This window comes from Perna viridis, chromosome 1 (assembly GCF_037379345.1).
Source record: "Perna viridis isolate PV_CMFRI_1.1 ecotype Kerala chromosome 1, ASM3737934v1, whole genome shotgun sequence".
NCBI lineage: Eukaryota > Metazoa > Mollusca > Bivalvia > Mytilida > Mytilidae > Perna > Perna viridis.
In genome coordinates this window covers 66,435,230-66,455,769 of record NC_142445.1, presented here as the reverse complement: position 1 = coordinate 66,455,769, position 20,540 = coordinate 66,435,230, and the positions used below count along the sequence as shown (strand labels likewise).

The window sequence follows — 20,540 nt, the reverse complement described above, 5'->3', positions numbered from 1 at the left end:
CGCAATATTACATTTGTTCTACACGATCATCTGAACGTAAGGTTTCACTTAACAGTGAGTAACATAATTAACTTCATGAAAAAGAGTTGGTGTTCCGTTAATTGAATGGACCCTTGATTATTAATGGAACAACTGACAAGGTGATTTGAACTTTCATTCATTCCATAAGTGCTTCAATCGACGTGTAGAAAGTTAAGCTGTCCATTAAACTGCATAAAACGACTCATCAGGTACAAAGCATTACGTTAATACTTATTTCCTGGAGTTGACCATGTTATTCGCTGTTAAACATTTTTTTTATTAATTTTTGTTTTAAAGCAGTTCTTTCTATTATTTGAAACATCTATTTCATAATCTCTATTTTTAATCCGTAAAGAAAAAGCAAGTGGTATAAGAAAGGTAACTCCGGTAAGTTTAAATTAGATATGGAAATTATATATATTTCAAGAAATATGAAACAGCACAGCCAATTCATCGATGAAACTTTTGGCAGCCGTTATAGAGGGTTTAAGAAAATATAATATCCATAAAAAAAATCGAGGTTGACAAACGCACTCCATCATTAACATCGTCTTTCAGTAACATCTTAACTGAATTGAAGTTCATCATTACCTTTCGACAAATATGGTTTCAACACAAAATCCCTTCTGACTACAAGCCTGTGTATTTATAAAATGTTCAGTCCTCGCATGCTGTATATATTAGAAAGTACCATAAATTTGATGTGGAATGAAATTACCTGAATTTCTCTTTTTCAATCTGCAGAAAATGACAAAATAAACTGCTGAGTTCATTTACACAGTTTAAATCACCAAATGTTTCTAAGTGTCTTGTCTTCTTCTATTGAACCGCACATCAATTTGAATAGGGGACATCTCCAAACATTAACTCAACTTGGTTTATTTTGACACTTTCAGCATAACTGATAACAAGAGGCTCTCAGGAGCCTAAATCGCTCACCTGATTAAATTTTGCTTTTGAAGGGCAATCAATTTAACAAGGAGTCGTCCAAATAAATTTGACTCAAGAAGACTTTGGTAGGACTTATTATAAGGATTATTTCAGCAATTGAAAGTTTCTTTCTATCATCATAGTTTTCAAGATATTGGCTGAAAACTGACAAAAATGCGTCATTTTTCACCTTTCAAGGGCAATAATTCATACTATGAGTCATCCGACAACTTTCATCCCTCGGAGACTTTTGTAGGCCTTATAATATGGATCATTTCAGCAATGAATGAACTTGGCTAATCCTAGCGGTTCTTGAGATAAAATATGCGAAAAACAACACTTATGTTCTATTTTTAGTAATGGCAGCCATGTTTTCGACGGGTCAAAAATCACAACATCAGTTCTATGAAGGATAACCCAAGGAATATGCATACCGAATTTGGTTCCCATTGGTCAAGTAGTGTCAGAGGAGATCGATTTTTGAAAGAAATAAAATTAAAAATAGTCAAAAAAAAAAAAAAAAAAAACACGTCAAAAAGGGCAATAATTCCAACACGGCTCAATGGATTAAAACGAAAATACGACCACAGATAGATTTCATCATACTCAACAATTTCCTCCTGTGAGAATTTGACGGTTTTGAAGATATATGCCAAAACTACTGTCTGACCCATATGTTCTATTTTTAGTAACGGCAGTCATGTTTTTCGATCAAAAATCCCCATTCCTGTTCTATGCAGGATACACTAAGGAACAGTCACACCAAGTTTGGTTCCAATTGGTCAAGTAGTGTCAGAGAAGAAGAGTTTTTAAATAAATAACATTAAAAATAGCAAAAAAATGCGTCAACATATGCAATAACTCCAACACTGCTCAACGGATTATGGTGAAAATTTGACCACAGACAGATCTTATCATGCTGAACACTTTTATCCCATCATATGTTGGCAAAACCCAACGGCTTTGGAGATATATACAAGAATCTACTGTCTGACCCCTATGTTCTATTTTTAGTAACGGTGGCCATGTTTCTACAGATCAAAATTCAAATATCAGTTCTATACAGGATACAATCATACCAAGTTTGGTTCTAATTGGTCAAGTAGTGTCAGAGGAAACAGGTGAGCAAAAAATGCATATCACTATGACATAAAGATATTTTCTTCATATTTTAAAACAAGACTTTTTGTTTAATTCTAATTATCAAGGTCGAACCATGTTTTTATCTATTTCCAAGTGCATAGGTTTTTCTACAGTCAGAAATAAAGCTCATATTTGTCAATGGTGATGATGAACATTAATGGACTAGGAGTTATTTTAGGGGGATATGTATTCTTGAAAACCAGTTGTTTATTAATTATAAATTGGTGTTTATATCCAACACTTTGTACAGGGTAAAACTCATGTCAGTGATGAAAACCTATTGAAATGATATAACAATACCAATAACATCTTGAAACTAGGCAAACGATGTATTTCGTTTCGGTACAACGCAAAGGATCAAATTCAACTTGTATTCTATGTAATGATCTCCTCAATAATCTGACAACCTTATTCTTTGCTGAGTATACTCGCCTTAATTGACTTTTTTTGTATTTAAGTACAATTAAATGTAGTTAAACTTTTCCATTAAAACATCAAAATGTCAAAATAAAACGTTAGACTATGTACTGCACAGACAGGAAAACAATAAATACAATGATTGAACAAAATGTTGTAAATTGCTCTTTATTTTACAAAGTTTGGAACCGAAACTTATAACATCAATTTTCACTGATTTAAGTATTATAATATTTTGACCCCCATTAGTAAAACAGTTGGCTTGACGTTTAGCTTTAATTCTGGTTTTAAATTGCGGACAAACGACAAGAGAAAAGTGTGGATTTATTTTTTTTCTATAAAAAACAATCAGATCAACAATAATCACAATATCCTAACTCGACAATATTGTCAAAATATGTATGTTATATCATTTCTGTATATTTGTAAATATACAACACGGTAGTTCAATGAACAAATCCCCCAACAAATGTCTCATGCCTACTATATTGCATTTCAGACAAAGAATTAGACAAATGCTGTCTTCTATCTTATTTGTAGTAATGTTATCATACAAGGTAAAAAAGAGTACAACACAGAACACAAGCAATGAAAATCATCAAATGTGATAACAAAGGGACGACATGCAATTTTTACTCAAATCTGTAACAGTATTAAAGTCATATAGAATTTTGGTGAATACATCAACTCTTCGGTATTTATTTGAAGCTTTATTGAAAATGAAAATACGTTCCAATATTATTTATGATATCTATATCATAATTTAACTATTCGTTTATAAATGAATTATTTCATTACTGAGATAGAAAGGTGAACTTCCAATCATCAGGCTTATAATTGAACATCGCTCTTCTCATTATATGCAAGATACAAAGAAACATGTTCAACAAATTAGCCAGGTTATCATGTAATTTAGACAGATCTCTCAAAACGACTTAATTTTGTTGAACAATAAATGAATTAAATATACATACGGGTCATCTCTTTCTGGTAAAGGTATTCTGCTGTTTGGACCTTGTGCACCGTTTCCAGTTTTTACTGCCAAACTGCAAGACAAAAATAATGTTAAACATTTCTGTATTCAATTTCGTCAAAGACTTAATACAAGTTAAAGAAAATTTTAAAAAAGATAAATGCATGTCTCTTTATTTTTTTCTAACATATAAATCTCAATTTGTTTGTCAAATCTATGATTAACAGGATGAACTTAAAATAACAACAGTCTAATCTACCGCATTTAAAATAAGTACAGGATGATAATATATGTAAAATAAAAAACAAACAAAACTCCATTTATTGACAGCACATGAGAATGCTTTCAAAATATTTATACAAAAGCTTGTAGTGTATGATGTCTTTTCTTAGATCTTAGTTTTCTGTTATAAGTTCCAATTAATTGGGATTTTTAACGGATTACATCAACTTGTTTCCTATTGTTTTTAGATTTAAAACAAAAACAAATCTTGTTTAAAACACAATACCCACAATATGTCTGTAAGGGTACACTTTATGGTCGGCGAAAAATCAACAACATCTTATTTTGAAATTTGGAAAGATCTATCAGAAATTCTTATAAATAAAACAAATGTTTGACTTGAAAATTTTAAGGTTTTCTGGATTTGTACCATGCTCCATAACTGCATTTCATAATCATAAAAGAAAAAAATATAAAAAATTAAATCGCCTATAGAGCAAAATCGTACTGACCTTTCATCTATAGAATTTGAATCCATTTTCATAGAAAGTGAGCTTGGAACTAGTTTGTACTAAATTATAGAAATCATTTTTGTACCTGAACCAATGAAAGGCATGAGAATATTAAATAAACTTGAGAAAACTAAGACTCAATTATTACTCCTACAAGATATTATCTAAACAAGATAATCCATGTTGGTTATTTTCAAAATAATGCTGTAATCAATACCGGTATCCATATTCATTCTTTTGTTTCTTACGCAAGTGACTTAAAGTCGATTTCTCTGTGAGACCAAATTCGGTAAACGTGTGTGTATAATTATACGGTACATGAAAGTGTATTTATTAGCAATTTAAGTTCCCACCCTCACATTGTCATTAAAAATTGTATGACTTATAACCGTAAGAAATCGCTTTTCATATATTATAGTCTAAATCTTTGCTATTACATCAAGTAACTATTTGTCCGTTTTCAAACGTTTAAGTCAAGTTGTTACCATCTCACGATGTTCAAAAGTCCTATGTTTCCAATAAACCATTGTTAAAAGCATAACACACATATATACCTTAACTTCCTGGAAACATTATATATTTTTTGTCATCAGGATGCTTACTATGAGTTTATCAGTAACAATATAATGCTTAATCTATTTATATGTATTTGCGCCTATTAACTTCCACCTATTGTTCACTGCCACACTATAGTTTAAATGAAATAAATGATAAAAAAGTAGTCATCACAAGAATATTCATTATTGAAAAAACTGCTTCTACGTTCTGGTCATATCCTTGGATTTTGACGTGTCTGAATTGTCTTCCTATTTTGATGCTTTTACCCAATATTTTATGAAGACACAGCCTCAAGAAATGAATGAAATTTAGCCTGTTTTCCAATTTTGTAATCAGTATAACAACCAATAGGACATTACCAATAATTTAGTCAGTATTGTTATTAATTGTATATGGGCAGCGATTGCACTAGGGTATATTGCAACTTTGCAAACGAAGATACATGGCATGTGCGACGTTGATCGACGTACGAATATCAGTTTCATGCATTCGATATTATTCACATTTAAAAAATTAAAGTTTTATATTATAGATATTTGATAGCTTGTTTCGTGAAAATTTCAAAACTTATGAACTATTTTGTTCCTTATAGAAACAAATTATAAGAAAGAACTTAGAAAAACAAAATAAATTTAAATAATTCTCTTCCTTTTCGTCAATCATATATACGTATAACAATTATATTGTCGCACATGCCAAATTTTGTTTTTATAAAACTTTTCATTAATTAGAAATCACGACCTCCACTTAAGACGACCTTTTTAACTGATTAGTGTAGCCTCTACGTCTAATGCTACTTCAAAGTTAAGTCGATGATTATGTTTTTAACACAATAAAGAAATACTACTTTTTAACAGGATGCTTCCAACAGAACACATTTTGGCATCTAAAATAAAAAAAAAATGAAAACTTCAGCACCAACTGAACTTTTTGTAACATACTACTGAAGGATTTATCCCTACAATACTCATCTTAATATCGTCACTGCAGTGTTAACATTAATTAAAAAATAATTGCTATACTATTTAATTTTGAATTATCTTAAAGTACCAATAACAATGTTGGAAGCATTATTCATAACTTGAATGCTGGGAAAGACGATTGACGAAAACGAAGAGAAAGATTTAAATTTATTTTGTTTTTCTAAGCTCTTTCTTATAATTTGTTTCTATAAGAAACAAACTAATTCATAAGTTATGAATTTTTTCACGAAACATGCCATTAAATATCTATAATATAAAACTTTTATTTTTTAATGTGAATAATATCGAATGCATGAAACTGATATTCGTACGTCGATCAACGTCGCACATGCCATGTATCTTCGTTTCCAAAGTTGCAATATACCCTAGTGCAATCGCTGCCCATATACAATTAATAACAATACTGACTAAATTATTGGTAATAAAAACCGTATTAGTGATCAAGCTAACGTACCCCACACCACAAAATTAAAGGAGGAATTTAAGGTAGGATAGCTCTATGAATTGATGGTGCAAATAAAACAATTTAATCACCTTTGAGTGTATGAAGTGGGGACTTTCACTTCAACAGATTTTTCAGTAATGTTATACTTCAAATAAATTTGATATAAAACCCAGACGTCTTGTTACATGAACATCTACATATTGTGTCACTACTACAGACCATGTTCCATGAAAATCTCTTCAATAGTTTCAAATTAAGTTGCACTGACAAGATGTTTCAGCAGAGTACTTCAGAATATTACGTTCAAATGGGCATAACTCCTCCAAATTTAAAGAATAAAAAAATTCCCTGCAAAATACACATCTGTATATTGTATCCTTCCCAATACAGAGTTTTATGAAACGATATCCAGAATTTTGATTACAAGATGACTTAACCAAATACTAAGAATAACTGGGCATAAATCAAACAAATTGTAAGGGTGTTTTTTCGTGTAATGTCGTGTCAATGTTTCAGTAGTTTTAGAAGAGTTGCGGTGACAAGAAAAGGACTGACAAACTTTTGTTAACACATTTGTGTCTTGGGTTATAAAATAGCATTTATTTAACATGACAATCTTTTGAGGAGTCTTAACATGAAACGTGATATGGCGGTGTAAAGAGATTAAAGGGCATCAGAGACGTCTGTAGAAAAAGTGTAGTCTATCAATGACGTAAGGTTCTTTGAATATATGTCAAGACAAAACAAAATAAATAGTGATATTTGTCTGGTCAATGACTTTCAAGTCTATATTGCTTCTATTCAGTTATGTTAGAATATACAATTTTATCATAAGGAGTAGGTGAATCATCAAAATCAAGTATAGGCTGAATGAGAATTTGTTTCTTCTATGGAATCGTTAGAGATATTTAATCATTGACCGGTGGGTGAAAGGTTAAATGCATTTGAAATCACAGGCTTAGAATGTGAGAAATATATTTTTTACTCGTGTTTAACTTATCAGCGTTTAAAAAAGTTTCTCAGTTTTCTTTTCTCGAATCTGACATAACTTTTGCTTTAGTTTAGGCAACATGAAAATAAATTCCGTTTGGGTTTTCAAGATTTGGCCATGGCCAAATCCCTACAAAACACTAAATTTGGCACCTCTGTCACAATAATTTCTCAACAGTACACACATGAAATTGAAGTCATTGAATATTTTGAACAAAATAACACTATTTTACCTTTAATTGACCAACCTTGCCTTAGATTTATCTAATGATATAATTATCTCTCTATAATTCATAATAATTAATGATTCTCTATGTCAACTTATGTGAGTTCGTCAAATCGTAGAATCAATTACGAACATAACAAATACGTTGTATTTTAAAACAGTACATTTCCATCAAAAGGTTTTTACAGTGTTGTAAGGTTGTAATGCAATATAACATCCAAACATTTTAAAAAGTACAGATGTACAATGCACTGAGTTTGTTTGTAAAATATAAAACATTTTAATAAGCTACATCACAAAACCAGGCAGATTATATGTTACGGCCGACACACGCTTAATGTTATCCAACCAAAACATTATTTATTTATTTTTGTTTCAGTTATAAACATAACAACACGAACTAAAGTGATTTTACTGCATCAGAATGAGATAAGTCATTATATATATTATCAAAATTCTCTAACAAATCCACTAAATTATGAACAGATCAAAGATTAATTTCTTTTTAAATGTCTAGTACTTTCTATAAGTTTTTGTCCTTACCAATTAAGTAAATTACAAACCATTCATAAAAACATGTTTTTAAACATAATTTGGCATGTTCCACCCACTGCCAGGGTTTCCAGTTACAGTTTTCCTTATTATCAAATAAAAAAATAAATAAGTAAAATAAATCATTAAGAATTCACCACCTAATTTCTGCTTCAGATGTTTTTATTTACTCCATTGACATTAGCCATAATATGTATTATCAATAAGCATGCGCAAGCTTGATTGATAACCTGTGTTAACTAGACAATATATAAACAATATACTTTTTTGTTTTTGTTTTGAAAAATACATAGGAGGTTATCTAAGTAAAGAAAAATAAACAGATCTTACGGTTCAAAGGAAAACCATGGCTCCATTCGAAAATTGTTATTAAATTAAACATGAATTGAACCACTTTATCAATACACGACTATCCTGTCAATTATCACCTTTGTTCCTTGGTAGCAGGACAACGCGTAATTCTACATGTATAGACACTATAAAAGGAAATTTTAGAAAAATATGATACTTAGTTCATAACGGCTTCTTAATGTAAGATGTTTAACAGTTATGGATAAAACCTGATATTTGATTGATCGGGTTCAAATTAATAAATGATTGGAGCTAGACAATAGCATATTTAGGTAAGAATGTTTTTTTTTTTCTCAGAACAGCTATCGAAGACAAATATGAATGTAAGTAACGTACGAGTAACAGTTTGGTTGAGGCGTCACCACCTAACTAACAGGTTACAAAAAAAACCATAACTGTCCTATTATCAACTTAACACATGTACATAATCTTTATTATACTTATTTTAAATTCGAGTATCTTTAAAAGTAAAAAAAAATATCTGTACTATATTTGCATATATAATACTTGTATTGACGTTATAGATATTATGTAATATTCAGCATAAGCTACATGCTTGAAAGAAATAGGATCAAAGTAAGTGAGTAAATGTACATATGCCACGAAGGAAAGTTATTACAACAATATTAGCATATGTCAAGATTAACAGCTGAACGATTAATTTGGGAACTGAAACTACATGAGCACATTATCCCTGCTTAACCCGTTTATTGATATTCGAGCATAGACTATATGGCTTACTAAATGTTACCGGTTGATTGATTCTTGTATATAGTAATTGCAAGATACCATATAACTACTACTCGGCAGTAGGTATGTATAAAGTCCATGGTTGAAATATACTTAGTGTCTTTTAAAACAGTAATGACTTTTTGTAAATTGTTCTTTGAGCTGTTGTGACCACTGATTTACCGATTATGACGCAATAGCATGGAAATACTATATAGTCATCACTAATATATATTCACATCGCAATCGAAGAGGGAGTTTAAGCAGCTGTTTAACCAAACATTTCGTTTGAAATGCCAGTACTAAGTCAGCACTATTGCAGTACCAGTTGCTCCGGTGGTGTAATATCTATTTTGCCAGATTTGGTTTGGTACTTGACTTGAATATGGATTGGATAAGTGTTTTGATAAGTTTGTTGTTACCCTTATATATTTTAAAAATGTGTTACAATATGGCAGTGGGTATCATCATCACAACACCGATTCATAAAGGGTTGTTTTAAAAAGTAAAGGTGGAAAACTGCAATTCAACAGTTACATGTTTTAATGAATTTTCTTTATATTGAAATTTAATAATGAAAAATGCTATTTTTTTTTAAAACACAAGATATTAGAGAGAAATGTGATAAGTCTACCATACATTAAAATAAGGTAAAGTAACTGTTGTTTTATTGCCGATTTCAACCGTAATGGGAACAAAACATGTGGTGACTAAGAAGAGACATGCATTCACCATGAACAAGTACAACAACAGCACCAACAAAAGCAGCAAGCCCTGGTCCCTCGGTCACCGGCTTGGGCAGGGGATGATGGAGGAGAGTCGTTGACTACACCGTGGCCACTACTACGGTTATTTCTCATTCTCACATCGTTTTCATTTGAAGTCGATGATTGTCTTCGTAACACCGAAGTCATCTGAAAAAAATTAGTATTCTTTTTATTTAAATGATGTTACAACTAAAATATATATAACAACAATAGTTGTTAAATATTAAATATCAAAGTCAGATAAAATAGTCACCTAAACTAGGAATGTTTATAAATTAATCGGTAATATTTAATTTGATCATGTAAAGATGCTTTCGACATATGGTTGTACATGGAAAGGTCTCTGTAGGAATTGTACGCTTACTACTAACTGCAGTATAACCATAAAATTTTCCTATAAAGGTTGAATAATTTTAATATGTGATTCTTAATAAAAAATAGTACAAACAATTTAACACCATATGCGGTTCTACATTTGTAAGAGTAATAAAGGAACACAAGATCACAGAGCGGTAATCAAATAAATATATTATAGAGATAAAGACTAGACATGGAAAATAAACACGCACAATATAAAACATGAAATAACAGGTAGATGTACAAAGAAACAAATTAAAGTAAATGAACAACCCGGACTCCACGAACAAACTGGGGGCATTGAACAGGTGCGTCGGTCGGGTTAACGTCCTCTGCTTTTCTAGAAACACCCGCCAAATTGCTCATAAAATGTCACGTCTGTGGTAAGACGAAAGAAGGAAGAAAAACTGTGACACGAAGAACAAATCATTTATTCTGATGATGGATACATATTAAATAACTATCCATGAGTACATGGCTTTTGTAGTGATTACTTAAAATCTTGTAGAAACATAAGCCTAATAGTAAGACGTGTAGCACTGTACAAAAGACCTGCAACATAAGGTATGAGTTGAGATATGAAAACGGTGCTGAGAGGAGGTTTTCACAGTTAAAGTGTTTTAAGTTTGTCGTATAGTTTGGTCATCAGTTATTCTTCGTTCTCTAAGAGTACTTCAAGATGTGAACCTGACTTCTTCGTGTCTGTATTTTCCTTAATCTTGAGTTCTTAGGGTAGAGGCAGTATATACAATCCCCGAAACGAGGATTGTTTAAAGACTATATACAGAAACTTATATCAAAGGGTCTAACTGAACGATTCTTTCGGATTAGATCAGCCATATAAAGTCAGCCTCATATAAGTAAAGGAAAAGATCAGCAACTAGCCACGCATAATTCTTTCCTATTTGAATTCCGACCGCCTGTTATAAAATATGTCCACCAGACTAGACGAATAAGGTGGATTGGCAAAATATGTTGTCCATCAAAAATTTCAGCAATTTGACATCTTCTTTTGTATACATAGAAGATTATCTGAAATCATTTTTCACAAAGTATGGATAATCTTCAAGTCCTACAGAATTGTACTTAGGTGCTCAATTTTTTTTTGAGTCACTACGGTTTATTATGCTTTTGAGTCGGGATTTCAACTGAGTTTGTGGAGTAGTATTATAAAGAGTTGAAAAATCAAAGATCTTGATGCTTTTATATTTCGATAATAACCAAACATTAGGGGTTTTCAAAAAATCTTTCAATTTTTTTAGAAACCACATTGAATTGATACCACTATGGAAGTAACAAGAATCATGGCAAATTAGACACTCTTTGACAGCTGTAAGTAATGAAGTAAATAGTTTCGAGAGGTTTTATAGTAAATTTTGTTGATCCAGCTATGGAAAGTTGATAGTGCAAAATCATAGTGTTTGGTATAAGGACCAAAAGAGTATAGGACGTATTTAGAGAGTGTGGTAGCAGTATAGGTCTTATAAATGCTGTCATTTTCTGCAACTTCTCCGATAATACACATTGTATGCAATGAGGACAATTAATTTTCGCAACCGTTAATCATTGTTAACATAGTTTAGTAGTAATTAACATGACAATACTGGTACCATATGATACGTCAGAGGAGACAATGAACTAAAAGTTGTTACATACAAGTTCAATTCGGTCTGTTTCGACTAAGATTTAATTAATTCAAGTTAATTGTTTTTAGCGTTTAAATGGTATCTTATACTGCATGATACTTAAAAAGAGAAGTTTTCAGATCAGTTCTAGCGACAGCGGTATTCGAGGCCAGGAAGTTATCTAATCCCTAATGTAATTCATGCAACGATTTTATGGCCATTGTACTTTGTACCCATACAATGAATAATTATATGTATATTTACAGCTATAAAACTACATGTATATAAAATGAAGAATATAAAAAGGACAAGATATCAATAATCGAGACAGAAAGATCTGCTTTTTGTGAAAACGTGCATCAAATTAAAATACCACAACATATTTTTGTGAAGGTAAAAAGTCATAAAAATTGCATAGATACTTTATAAATTTCCTGATTTCTTTCTGGTAATTCTACACCGGCAGTTTTTATCCACTATTAATCGCGCTATTGTAAAATAAAAATGTAAAACTTACCATTGCGCTATTGTACTCAAACACCTGAGTTCGGATTGTAGTATCGGTCATTTTGAAACTGATAAAACTTTATAACTATACTACTTCCCTATTTAATTTCCTTTATTTTCAAACTAACCAAAGCTTGATAATAGTTTTTTACCAGCGTGATCGTGCAACTACAAATCCTTGTATGCAAAATAAGCTTCCCTATGAAAGCAGTTATTGTCATAAATTATTTCCTGTTTTTGCTCAAATAGAAAGCAAACTTATATAAATGTTGTTAAAAATTATAATCATTGTAAATTGGTTTTTGGCATTTTATTTTCGATATTCCTTCAACATCCCACAAATGTGCCCAGTTTTGTATGGCGCTGGGGTTACAAAACATAACATTTAACCATAAGTCATTTGACGATATGATACATGTTGGTTATGAAACCGCCATTTCACTTAATTTCAGGACTCCAACATCAACGTTAGATTTTGTTATACCCCACATCACACTGGGAACCTTAATTCAATTAAATTAAATTAAACAGTCGCAATATTAAATATGAAGATAAGTAACTAAATTTAAATAAATATTTAACTATATGTAACCTATAAAAAGACACATGTTCTATTTTAAGTACGTTCAGTTTCAACGAAAAATTGATTGTCACCATTACAATGAGTTTTCATTACATCCTCAATTGATAAAATAGTGATGACAACTTTTTTTTTCTTTTTAAGTGACAAAAAGACAACATCATGTATCTGTTAATAAAAACGAAGAACGCATATGTCATTTTAGAGAAATGTACACAGGTCTTAAGAGTTGTAACCTGTGATATTTATGTTGGACAATGAAGTACTGAGATAATGTCACTTGACTCTAGGTTGCATTCGTTTTATTCTAGTTCCACTACTGTCAAATCTAGGACATATCTTTTTGACATGTTTCCATTTATGATTTTACTTACATAAAAGCCATAAATGTACCTCTGAATCTCTGACATCAGTTTGTTTACACAGATAGCAAAGAATTCAGAATTAAATAAATTATGAGATTTTATTCAGTAGTCCATCTGAAATGCAACTCTACCAGTTTTCATCAAAATTGGCAGATTTTTTAAGATCAGTGGGAGCTTTTTCTGGTAAAGCTATAGCTTTATTTTGAAATTATATGTTTTCACGTTTATGATATTTGTAATAACATGGTTTATTACAAACATATCATTGCTATGTATTAAATAGCAGAAAGCAAAGTTATTGGGAATATATTTGATACATTTTTTAAATGATAAATAAAATAATTGTATAAGTAATGTCCTAGATTTTGACTTTTATGTAACCACCATTCTTTTCATTATATAGGATACAATGTATGATATAGTTACTCACTCCTTGCTTGATTCTAGATGTGATTCTGTCCCCACAGCTAATGACGCCGGTTAAACAGATCCGATGAAAACTGACATTTGGCGGATACTCAGACATTTGACTGAAATACAAAATATAGATAAATTAATATCTTACGAGAGACAGTCATTACTGATTGATATGGAAGCATATACTAAACTAGAGGGTCTGTATCATTCACCTCTTTGCCTTATGAATAAATCCAAGGAGTAAAATAATATTCCGAAAATTGAAACCATTTATCTATCGGTTAAGGTCTAAAAACCCTAGTTCGAAAATGACAATTTTTAAAATGACCTTTCATCGGCAGTAACTCCTGATAGGAATTACTACAACTCAGTTGAATATTTTGTGTGGCTAATTAGTAAGATGTTTTCAGAAATTGAAAGTTCCTTTCCATCGTTAACTATATTGCCTAAAAATGCATAAAAACATACAACTGTCTTGTCTTCCAAGCACAATAACTCTAACGAAGAGTCATCATACAACTACGACTTCAGGAGGGTTTTTGTACACTTTTTTCTACATCTGTATCATTTATCGTCTTTGAAGGGAAATTTCTAACAATGAGTTTTCCTACAACTTAACAAAATATTGTTATGAATTCTGATTTCACTATAGATTTTACAAATCTAGATTATTCGGAAATGTCTCCCTTCGCCTTTCTATGATAATAAATATTATAAGGAGTAGTCCGAATGGAGACTTTATTTAAGCTTTTGAAGCCAAAAAAAGGAAGATCTATATATTGTATCGCTATCTCTTATATTTTTTAGATATGCATTTAAACAAATGCCTTGACCACTTAGTTTTATAAATAGACATGACGGTCATGTATTTTCACGGATCAAAAAGACTAAACACAAATTTGTGCAGGATAACTCAAGAAATAATAATGCCAACTTTCAATAAATTCTGTTCGATAGTTTCAGAGAAGTAGATAAGTCGACGACGACGGACGCCAAGTGATAGAATAAGTCCACATGGCCCTTCGAGATCGGACTCGTTATACTAGCAAAATACACGTATAATAATCAAGACGGTTTATTTAAATCATTTAAATCCTTAATGTACCTTATCATGCGCTCATTGAATAAAATCGTGTACATTATATAAGACATACAGTATTTAATGTCTTTTCCCCAAATACATTGTGTTCCATTAATACAACGACTAATGGTAATTTCATAGAATGTCACACAGCATTAACTTTATTGACAGTGATGTCCATGTACCCAAGTTTATAAAACGAGATATGAAGCGCTTTATGAACTCACGGCGTTTTCGTGGCATAATAAAAAGTGACGTTAATGTAACCCAATTCCTACAATTTAGGACGCCGAACAACATATACATGTATAGACCTTTTATAACCCATTGAGGGCATGGGCCATTAACAGCAGTGACATATACATTAAATACGTCAAAGCTGTTTATCATGTTGGCAGTATGGTGGTTATTTCAAACTGATAAACGTATGCAAGGATACTATTGGCATTCAATTTAGCTTTAAAATATGACCAGTACTTTTTAGTCAGGAAATCTGGTGGACAAATGTGGCAGTTTACAATTAACTTTTTATATATAGTTCAGAATATATAATTGCTATCAACAATATCATTTTGTGTTTTTAATTCGGGTATTACTCAGATAATTACAATAAAAAAAAAAACTGAGGTTCATATATGGGTGAAATTGGCCCCTTATTTTTGTAAAAATTATTGTTTGACTTTTTTTACATGCTGAACTAATGAGTTACATAAAAATCAAAAGTAGAATTGGATATATTTTTTAATTGTCTGTACTGTACACTTTGGTTAAAATAGCCAGTGTTCTTTAAGTTGGAAAACATGGAAGAAGCACAGGAATCGTAAATTAAATCAAAATTTAGCTATTTATGTAAAAAAAAACCTTGCGTTTGGACACCATTTGATGTGTCATTGCTTAACAATAACTACAAATATCTAAAATGGTAGTGTGTGGTTTACTATACATCAAGTCCTTAAAATCCTGGAACAAAAATTGGTAAGTAACGTTATAAATTCAGGCTGGTTAATGATACAAATCACCCTTAAGTCCTTTGCAATTTAAAGAAAACTTGGCAAAAAATAAGAATTGAATTTCCGATCAATTCATCACATATATACATTAAATCACTAATGAAAGGAGAGATTCTATTAAGTATGAAATGACAAGAATCTATATCGGTTGAAGACTTGGTCTGATACTCCCATCTATTGTGATGGGTTGACTCTAAACGACTACGAGAAATCCATGTGCCAGAGATCGATCCTGGGGATTAATTTATAAAATCTTGTATATTTATCATTTAGGCAATCAACGTACATTTTCACTTTTTCCAAATCGATAGATGCATCACGTTTTTATGATCGATGTGATATCAAGATATGATGAAAGCGCATGCGTTGGTCGATATCAATTACCCTTGGCAAGAACCTTCCTCATTGTCGAAACAAACCACAACTCTGCCTTGTCTACAGGATTGACCGCGTTTTCTTATAACTGAAGCTATTGATTTTCGTTATATAGGTCATGTCATGTATAAATTTGACGATCAGTACGGAAAGTATTAGAAAATATAAATGATGTTTAATCCATTCATCAAGAGATGAACTGTCGCGACAACTGAACATAAACGGTTTTACTGAACATGCGTTCTTAGTGGTCTTGATTCATCATGATACAGCCACTGCATAGATATTGTTATTCACAAGGTAGCTGGTCAGTGCCACCGTGTCGGATAGATATTGTTTTCTAACATGTTACATTTTTATTGTTCAAATTTTACTTATAGTCCAACATTAAGAGAACTCTTATGTGAGACAATACGAAATTTCCATGATCCATAGTAATTTTTATTACTCTCTATACAGGTTACTTTTATTTGACCGCTCGATTGCCAAAATTGCAATCTGAAAGATGGCTCGGTTCTTCGATTTCAGTTACATTAGAAATGTATTAGATATACGAAAATATGTGACATTCTTTACTATCTATTCATAAAACATTTTCAAACAGATGTTTGCATGTCGTAGTCCTGTAAAACAACTTTTGGAGAAAAAAAATGTTAATACTACTTCGAAATACAATATTTAATTGATATTAATTGATCAAGTCTTCAAGTCAAGCTTTAAAAGGTTGCACTGATGCATATCTAAACCATAAGTGATATAAGAACTTTACTTTATGCTACAATATATACATCTTGCAGCTTTACTTAGTCCGATTTATTCAAAATAGCAGTCGTACATGATTTGATCTAAATTTAGATCTGTTTAAAACACATTTGATTACATGCGTTGGCATATGTACTTCCCACAAATCCAACGTCATTTGTAGTTAGTATTACAAATAAGGCTAAATGTTCGCTAAAGCAGTTTATTTTCACTTGATTCTATCAGGTCTGTTTAAATATGGTTAATAATATGACCCTCATATATGCGATTGTATTGGTCTTTCAAAGTCGCAGTTTAATGTTTCCATATATAAGCATATTTACATGAGCTGTATATCAATACTTGATTATTTTCGCTCTTTCAACAATGTCTTCAACAATAAGTTTTAGATTACAAAAAGGGGTAAGATACGATAACACATTTACAGTTACATGTATATAATCTCGTAAACTGGACATTCTAAAAATAATCCACTACTTAACGAAAAAGAAGATAGAAACAATGCACTATAAAAATGTCTAGAAATCTAAAATTTATTACATTCTATCTAGCCGGTTATGTAACCGTTAAACCATGACAACGATTAACATAAGGATCAATCATGAGAGAACATGTTGAAAAACGGATACGTTAAAGCGCAGAAAAAAACCCGTTCTCCCTTTTATAAAGTGTTCAAGTCCTATGACAAGGAAACAAATGAAATACGACAAGAAGCTTCCTTTTACGTTCTTCAATGTTGTACAAAATTAATGAGATCCATCACAGCACTTTTAAGTTTTCGTACAACTGATGGACGGACAGCGCTTACCACAAAATATATGAGAATAAGATTTTTCATGAGACATTTAGGTTAAAAATACTCACTTATTACATATAGTTTCAACACAAGGTAGAAAACTACCCATCATAACGGTAAACTATATAGAAATCATATTTAAACTACCCGTAATACCGGGAAGTCCGGGTTAGTAAATTTCTTCCCTATTGAAGTGAATATTATGTGCTAAATGTTATTTACTACCTTATTGTGCCTAGCAACCTTGAAATGGGCTTCGTGAAAATAAGCAGTTCGATCTTAAAACAGATGAAGAACGAATTACATGTACATGTGTATGTAAATAGTTGTATCGTGCAGATGCCTCTGTCTGCATGGCAAAAGTAAATGCCTCAGAGTAAGTACTATACGAATTGAATACAGCGTTTAAAAGTGTATTCCGACAGTCTTTACCGATGGTAGATGTTCATGTTAACGAATTTTTAGTAACATTGTAATTTCTGTAATAAAGGGAATAAACTTACAAACTTAATCTGTATCATACTGCCATATTTAGAGGATTTTAACATTACATTTTAGAGTGATATGTTCAGAAGTGAGTTAATCTCAGAACAGACCAAAAGCATTTTCTACTTATCCTTTCAATATTGTTAATCTGGATTACTGAGAGAGCCAAAACATGCCATGTTTTATGCAACCACTACCTTAAATTTTGAACAAGTTATGACTTTAAATAGAAGCTTAAAGGAAAATTAACAGATGAAACACTTCTAACTCGTGCATGATGTACATCAGGAATATTTGAATAAAGCTAGCCGGTCTTCTTTTCGTAATCATTGTAATAATATAACAAGGTTTTAGTATTACTGTTTTCCACATAAGGCCAAATTAATCATCGTGTTCCATGCTGAATGCCTGACGGTGTTGTCTCATTATTATTTTGTGGTGGGATTTGTTACCTCGGCTTTGTGGTGGGATTTTCGGCACTTTACCTCAGTATCTACCATCGGTTATAATATCCATCACATTATTACTAAATAACAAATTCAAACCTTACAGACATACAGAGTAAAACATCCAAAGGAACAATGCTAAATTCACCTATAAGCATGAATGTTTTTTTTTTCATAAATTGTCCCATATATGACTCGCATTGGAAACTAAGCAGGAAAGAATGATAACTATCAGGAAAACCTATACAATTAACACGAAATTAACAATACTTCGAATTCACTACGCAAACCCAAAAGACTATTCAAAACGTTTTCTATCGTCATACACAAAATGTTTCCCAATGCATTAAAAATCGGCATGTATGAATGCTGGGAGATATATTTCTTCGTGCGGAAGAGTCTGTATCGAGTTTGATGATATATTAAAGATAAGTTCAGGGGTCAAATGAAAGATAAATATCAAACCAGGAAAATCAATAATTCCTTAAACTTTGGTCTGTAAAGCAACTAATTCAGCATAACTATGAGCCGTTAACTTGACAAGTATATTTACTTAAACAATGAACGTCAGGCTGCTCTATATTTCGGTACACAACTGAATTGCTTCCGTGCGATTTCCTTTAATAATAAAGTCTATAAAAAACAATTTTTTATCAAATAAAACTACATACTTAAACTTTCTTAAATGTGTTTTATTAAAATTTTGAATCTTATAAACCTTTTCTATAACTGCTAAAAAACCTGTTTAGCTGTCGGTAAAATGCATCAAACCAACCACAAACAGCTTTAGAACTATGTACTTTTAAAAATGAACACTTTACATACGGGTTTTGTTATAAAACGAAAGTAGAATTCATCATCGCGAACGATAATAAAAGAGATGTGACTTGGTACAGAAATTTCGAAGTGAAATGTAGAGTAACAAACCAGGTTTTATGGCTAGCCAAACCTCCCGCTTCCACAGCGGCCACCGGAGTTCCGATGTAAGTTTGTGTTGCGCTTCCGTAAAACAGTGGTCAACTCAGCGTTAGACTACAGTAGATGACTGGTGTAGTGAAACACATCTGTGATTATTTGTTTCGATGATACGGAATTATACATCTACGTATATGTCATATTCAGTGTCTGAAATCTGACAGTATATACATGTCTGCCAGTAGAATGTGAGAAAAGCTTTTTTTTTAGAGAGAGAAATTTACAACTGTGTTAAAATGTTCTGAATTGCATTGTAATACCAACGTAACGCATTAACTAATTTCGTAGATCCGATGGTAATAATAGTTTCATTAAGTAATTGACACTGGCAAAATATTAGTTTATCTTAGACCCCCGCCTGACTCTTACCAAAACTGGTACTTAATCTTGTTACTTCTTTGGAAGATCAATCATAAGAGCATCGATAAATATATACAATCAATGTTTCACAGGAACGCGTCAAGTATATTGATCGTTATCAGCAAATACATTTATTTCAATGTTTCAATGCATTTCTTTATTCCTTAATAGTCCTTTTTCCTAAAAAAAAAAACTTAACCTTCAAAATTACTGTTAGCAAGATTTAATATTTTTTATACAATCACTAAAAAAATAATAATAATTAAAAAATCAGGAAAAAAAATCTTCGATATTTATAACATAGGTGTTTGTTTATTATTATTTTTTTTTCAATTTAACATTGTTTATGGTTTAAGGAAATACCTGAGGAACGCATTTACTCTTTCAATAACAATGGATATTGGGAAAATGGAACAAACGAACCAATTTACCAGATATGGAAGTTTTAGTGAGGTTTTACTTTCGACATGCACAGAAAGTTTCAGAATTACATTCTTCGATTTGAAATAATAATTTCAAATTCTAATATAATCATAATTGATGTGGATGCGTTAATGGGAAACGTCGCATTACGAGTTG

General features: G+C 31.3%; 1 protein-coding gene across 13 annotated transcripts in view; it reads right to left on the bottom strand.

Annotated features, from left to right (window-relative positions):
* LOC148629930 (regulator of G protein signaling 17-like) overlaps positions 1-20,540 on the bottom strand; it is a 41,404-nt gene that overhangs the window by 5,736 nt on the left and 15,128 nt on the right. For 4 of the 13 annotated variants that reach the window (XM_088559935.1, XM_088559908.1, XM_088559926.1 and 1 more), the window contains exons 2-4: positions 13,684-13,783; positions 9,785-9,966; positions 3,486-3,557 (exon numbers count right to left, since the gene is read on the bottom strand). In XM_088559935.1, the coding sequence (XP_088416061.1) occupies positions 3,486-3,557; positions 9,785-9,966; positions 13,684-13,779 (350 nt within the window). In that variant the 5' untranslated portion in view covers positions 13,780-13,783. Of the gene's footprint in view, positions 1-3,485; positions 3,558-9,784; positions 9,967-12,318; positions 12,468-13,683; positions 13,784-14,138; positions 14,284-17,762; positions 17,879-20,540 lie in introns of those variants that run through there. The other 9 variants (XM_088559955.1, XM_088559973.1, XM_088559962.1 and 6 more) reach the window with 5 other exon arrangements.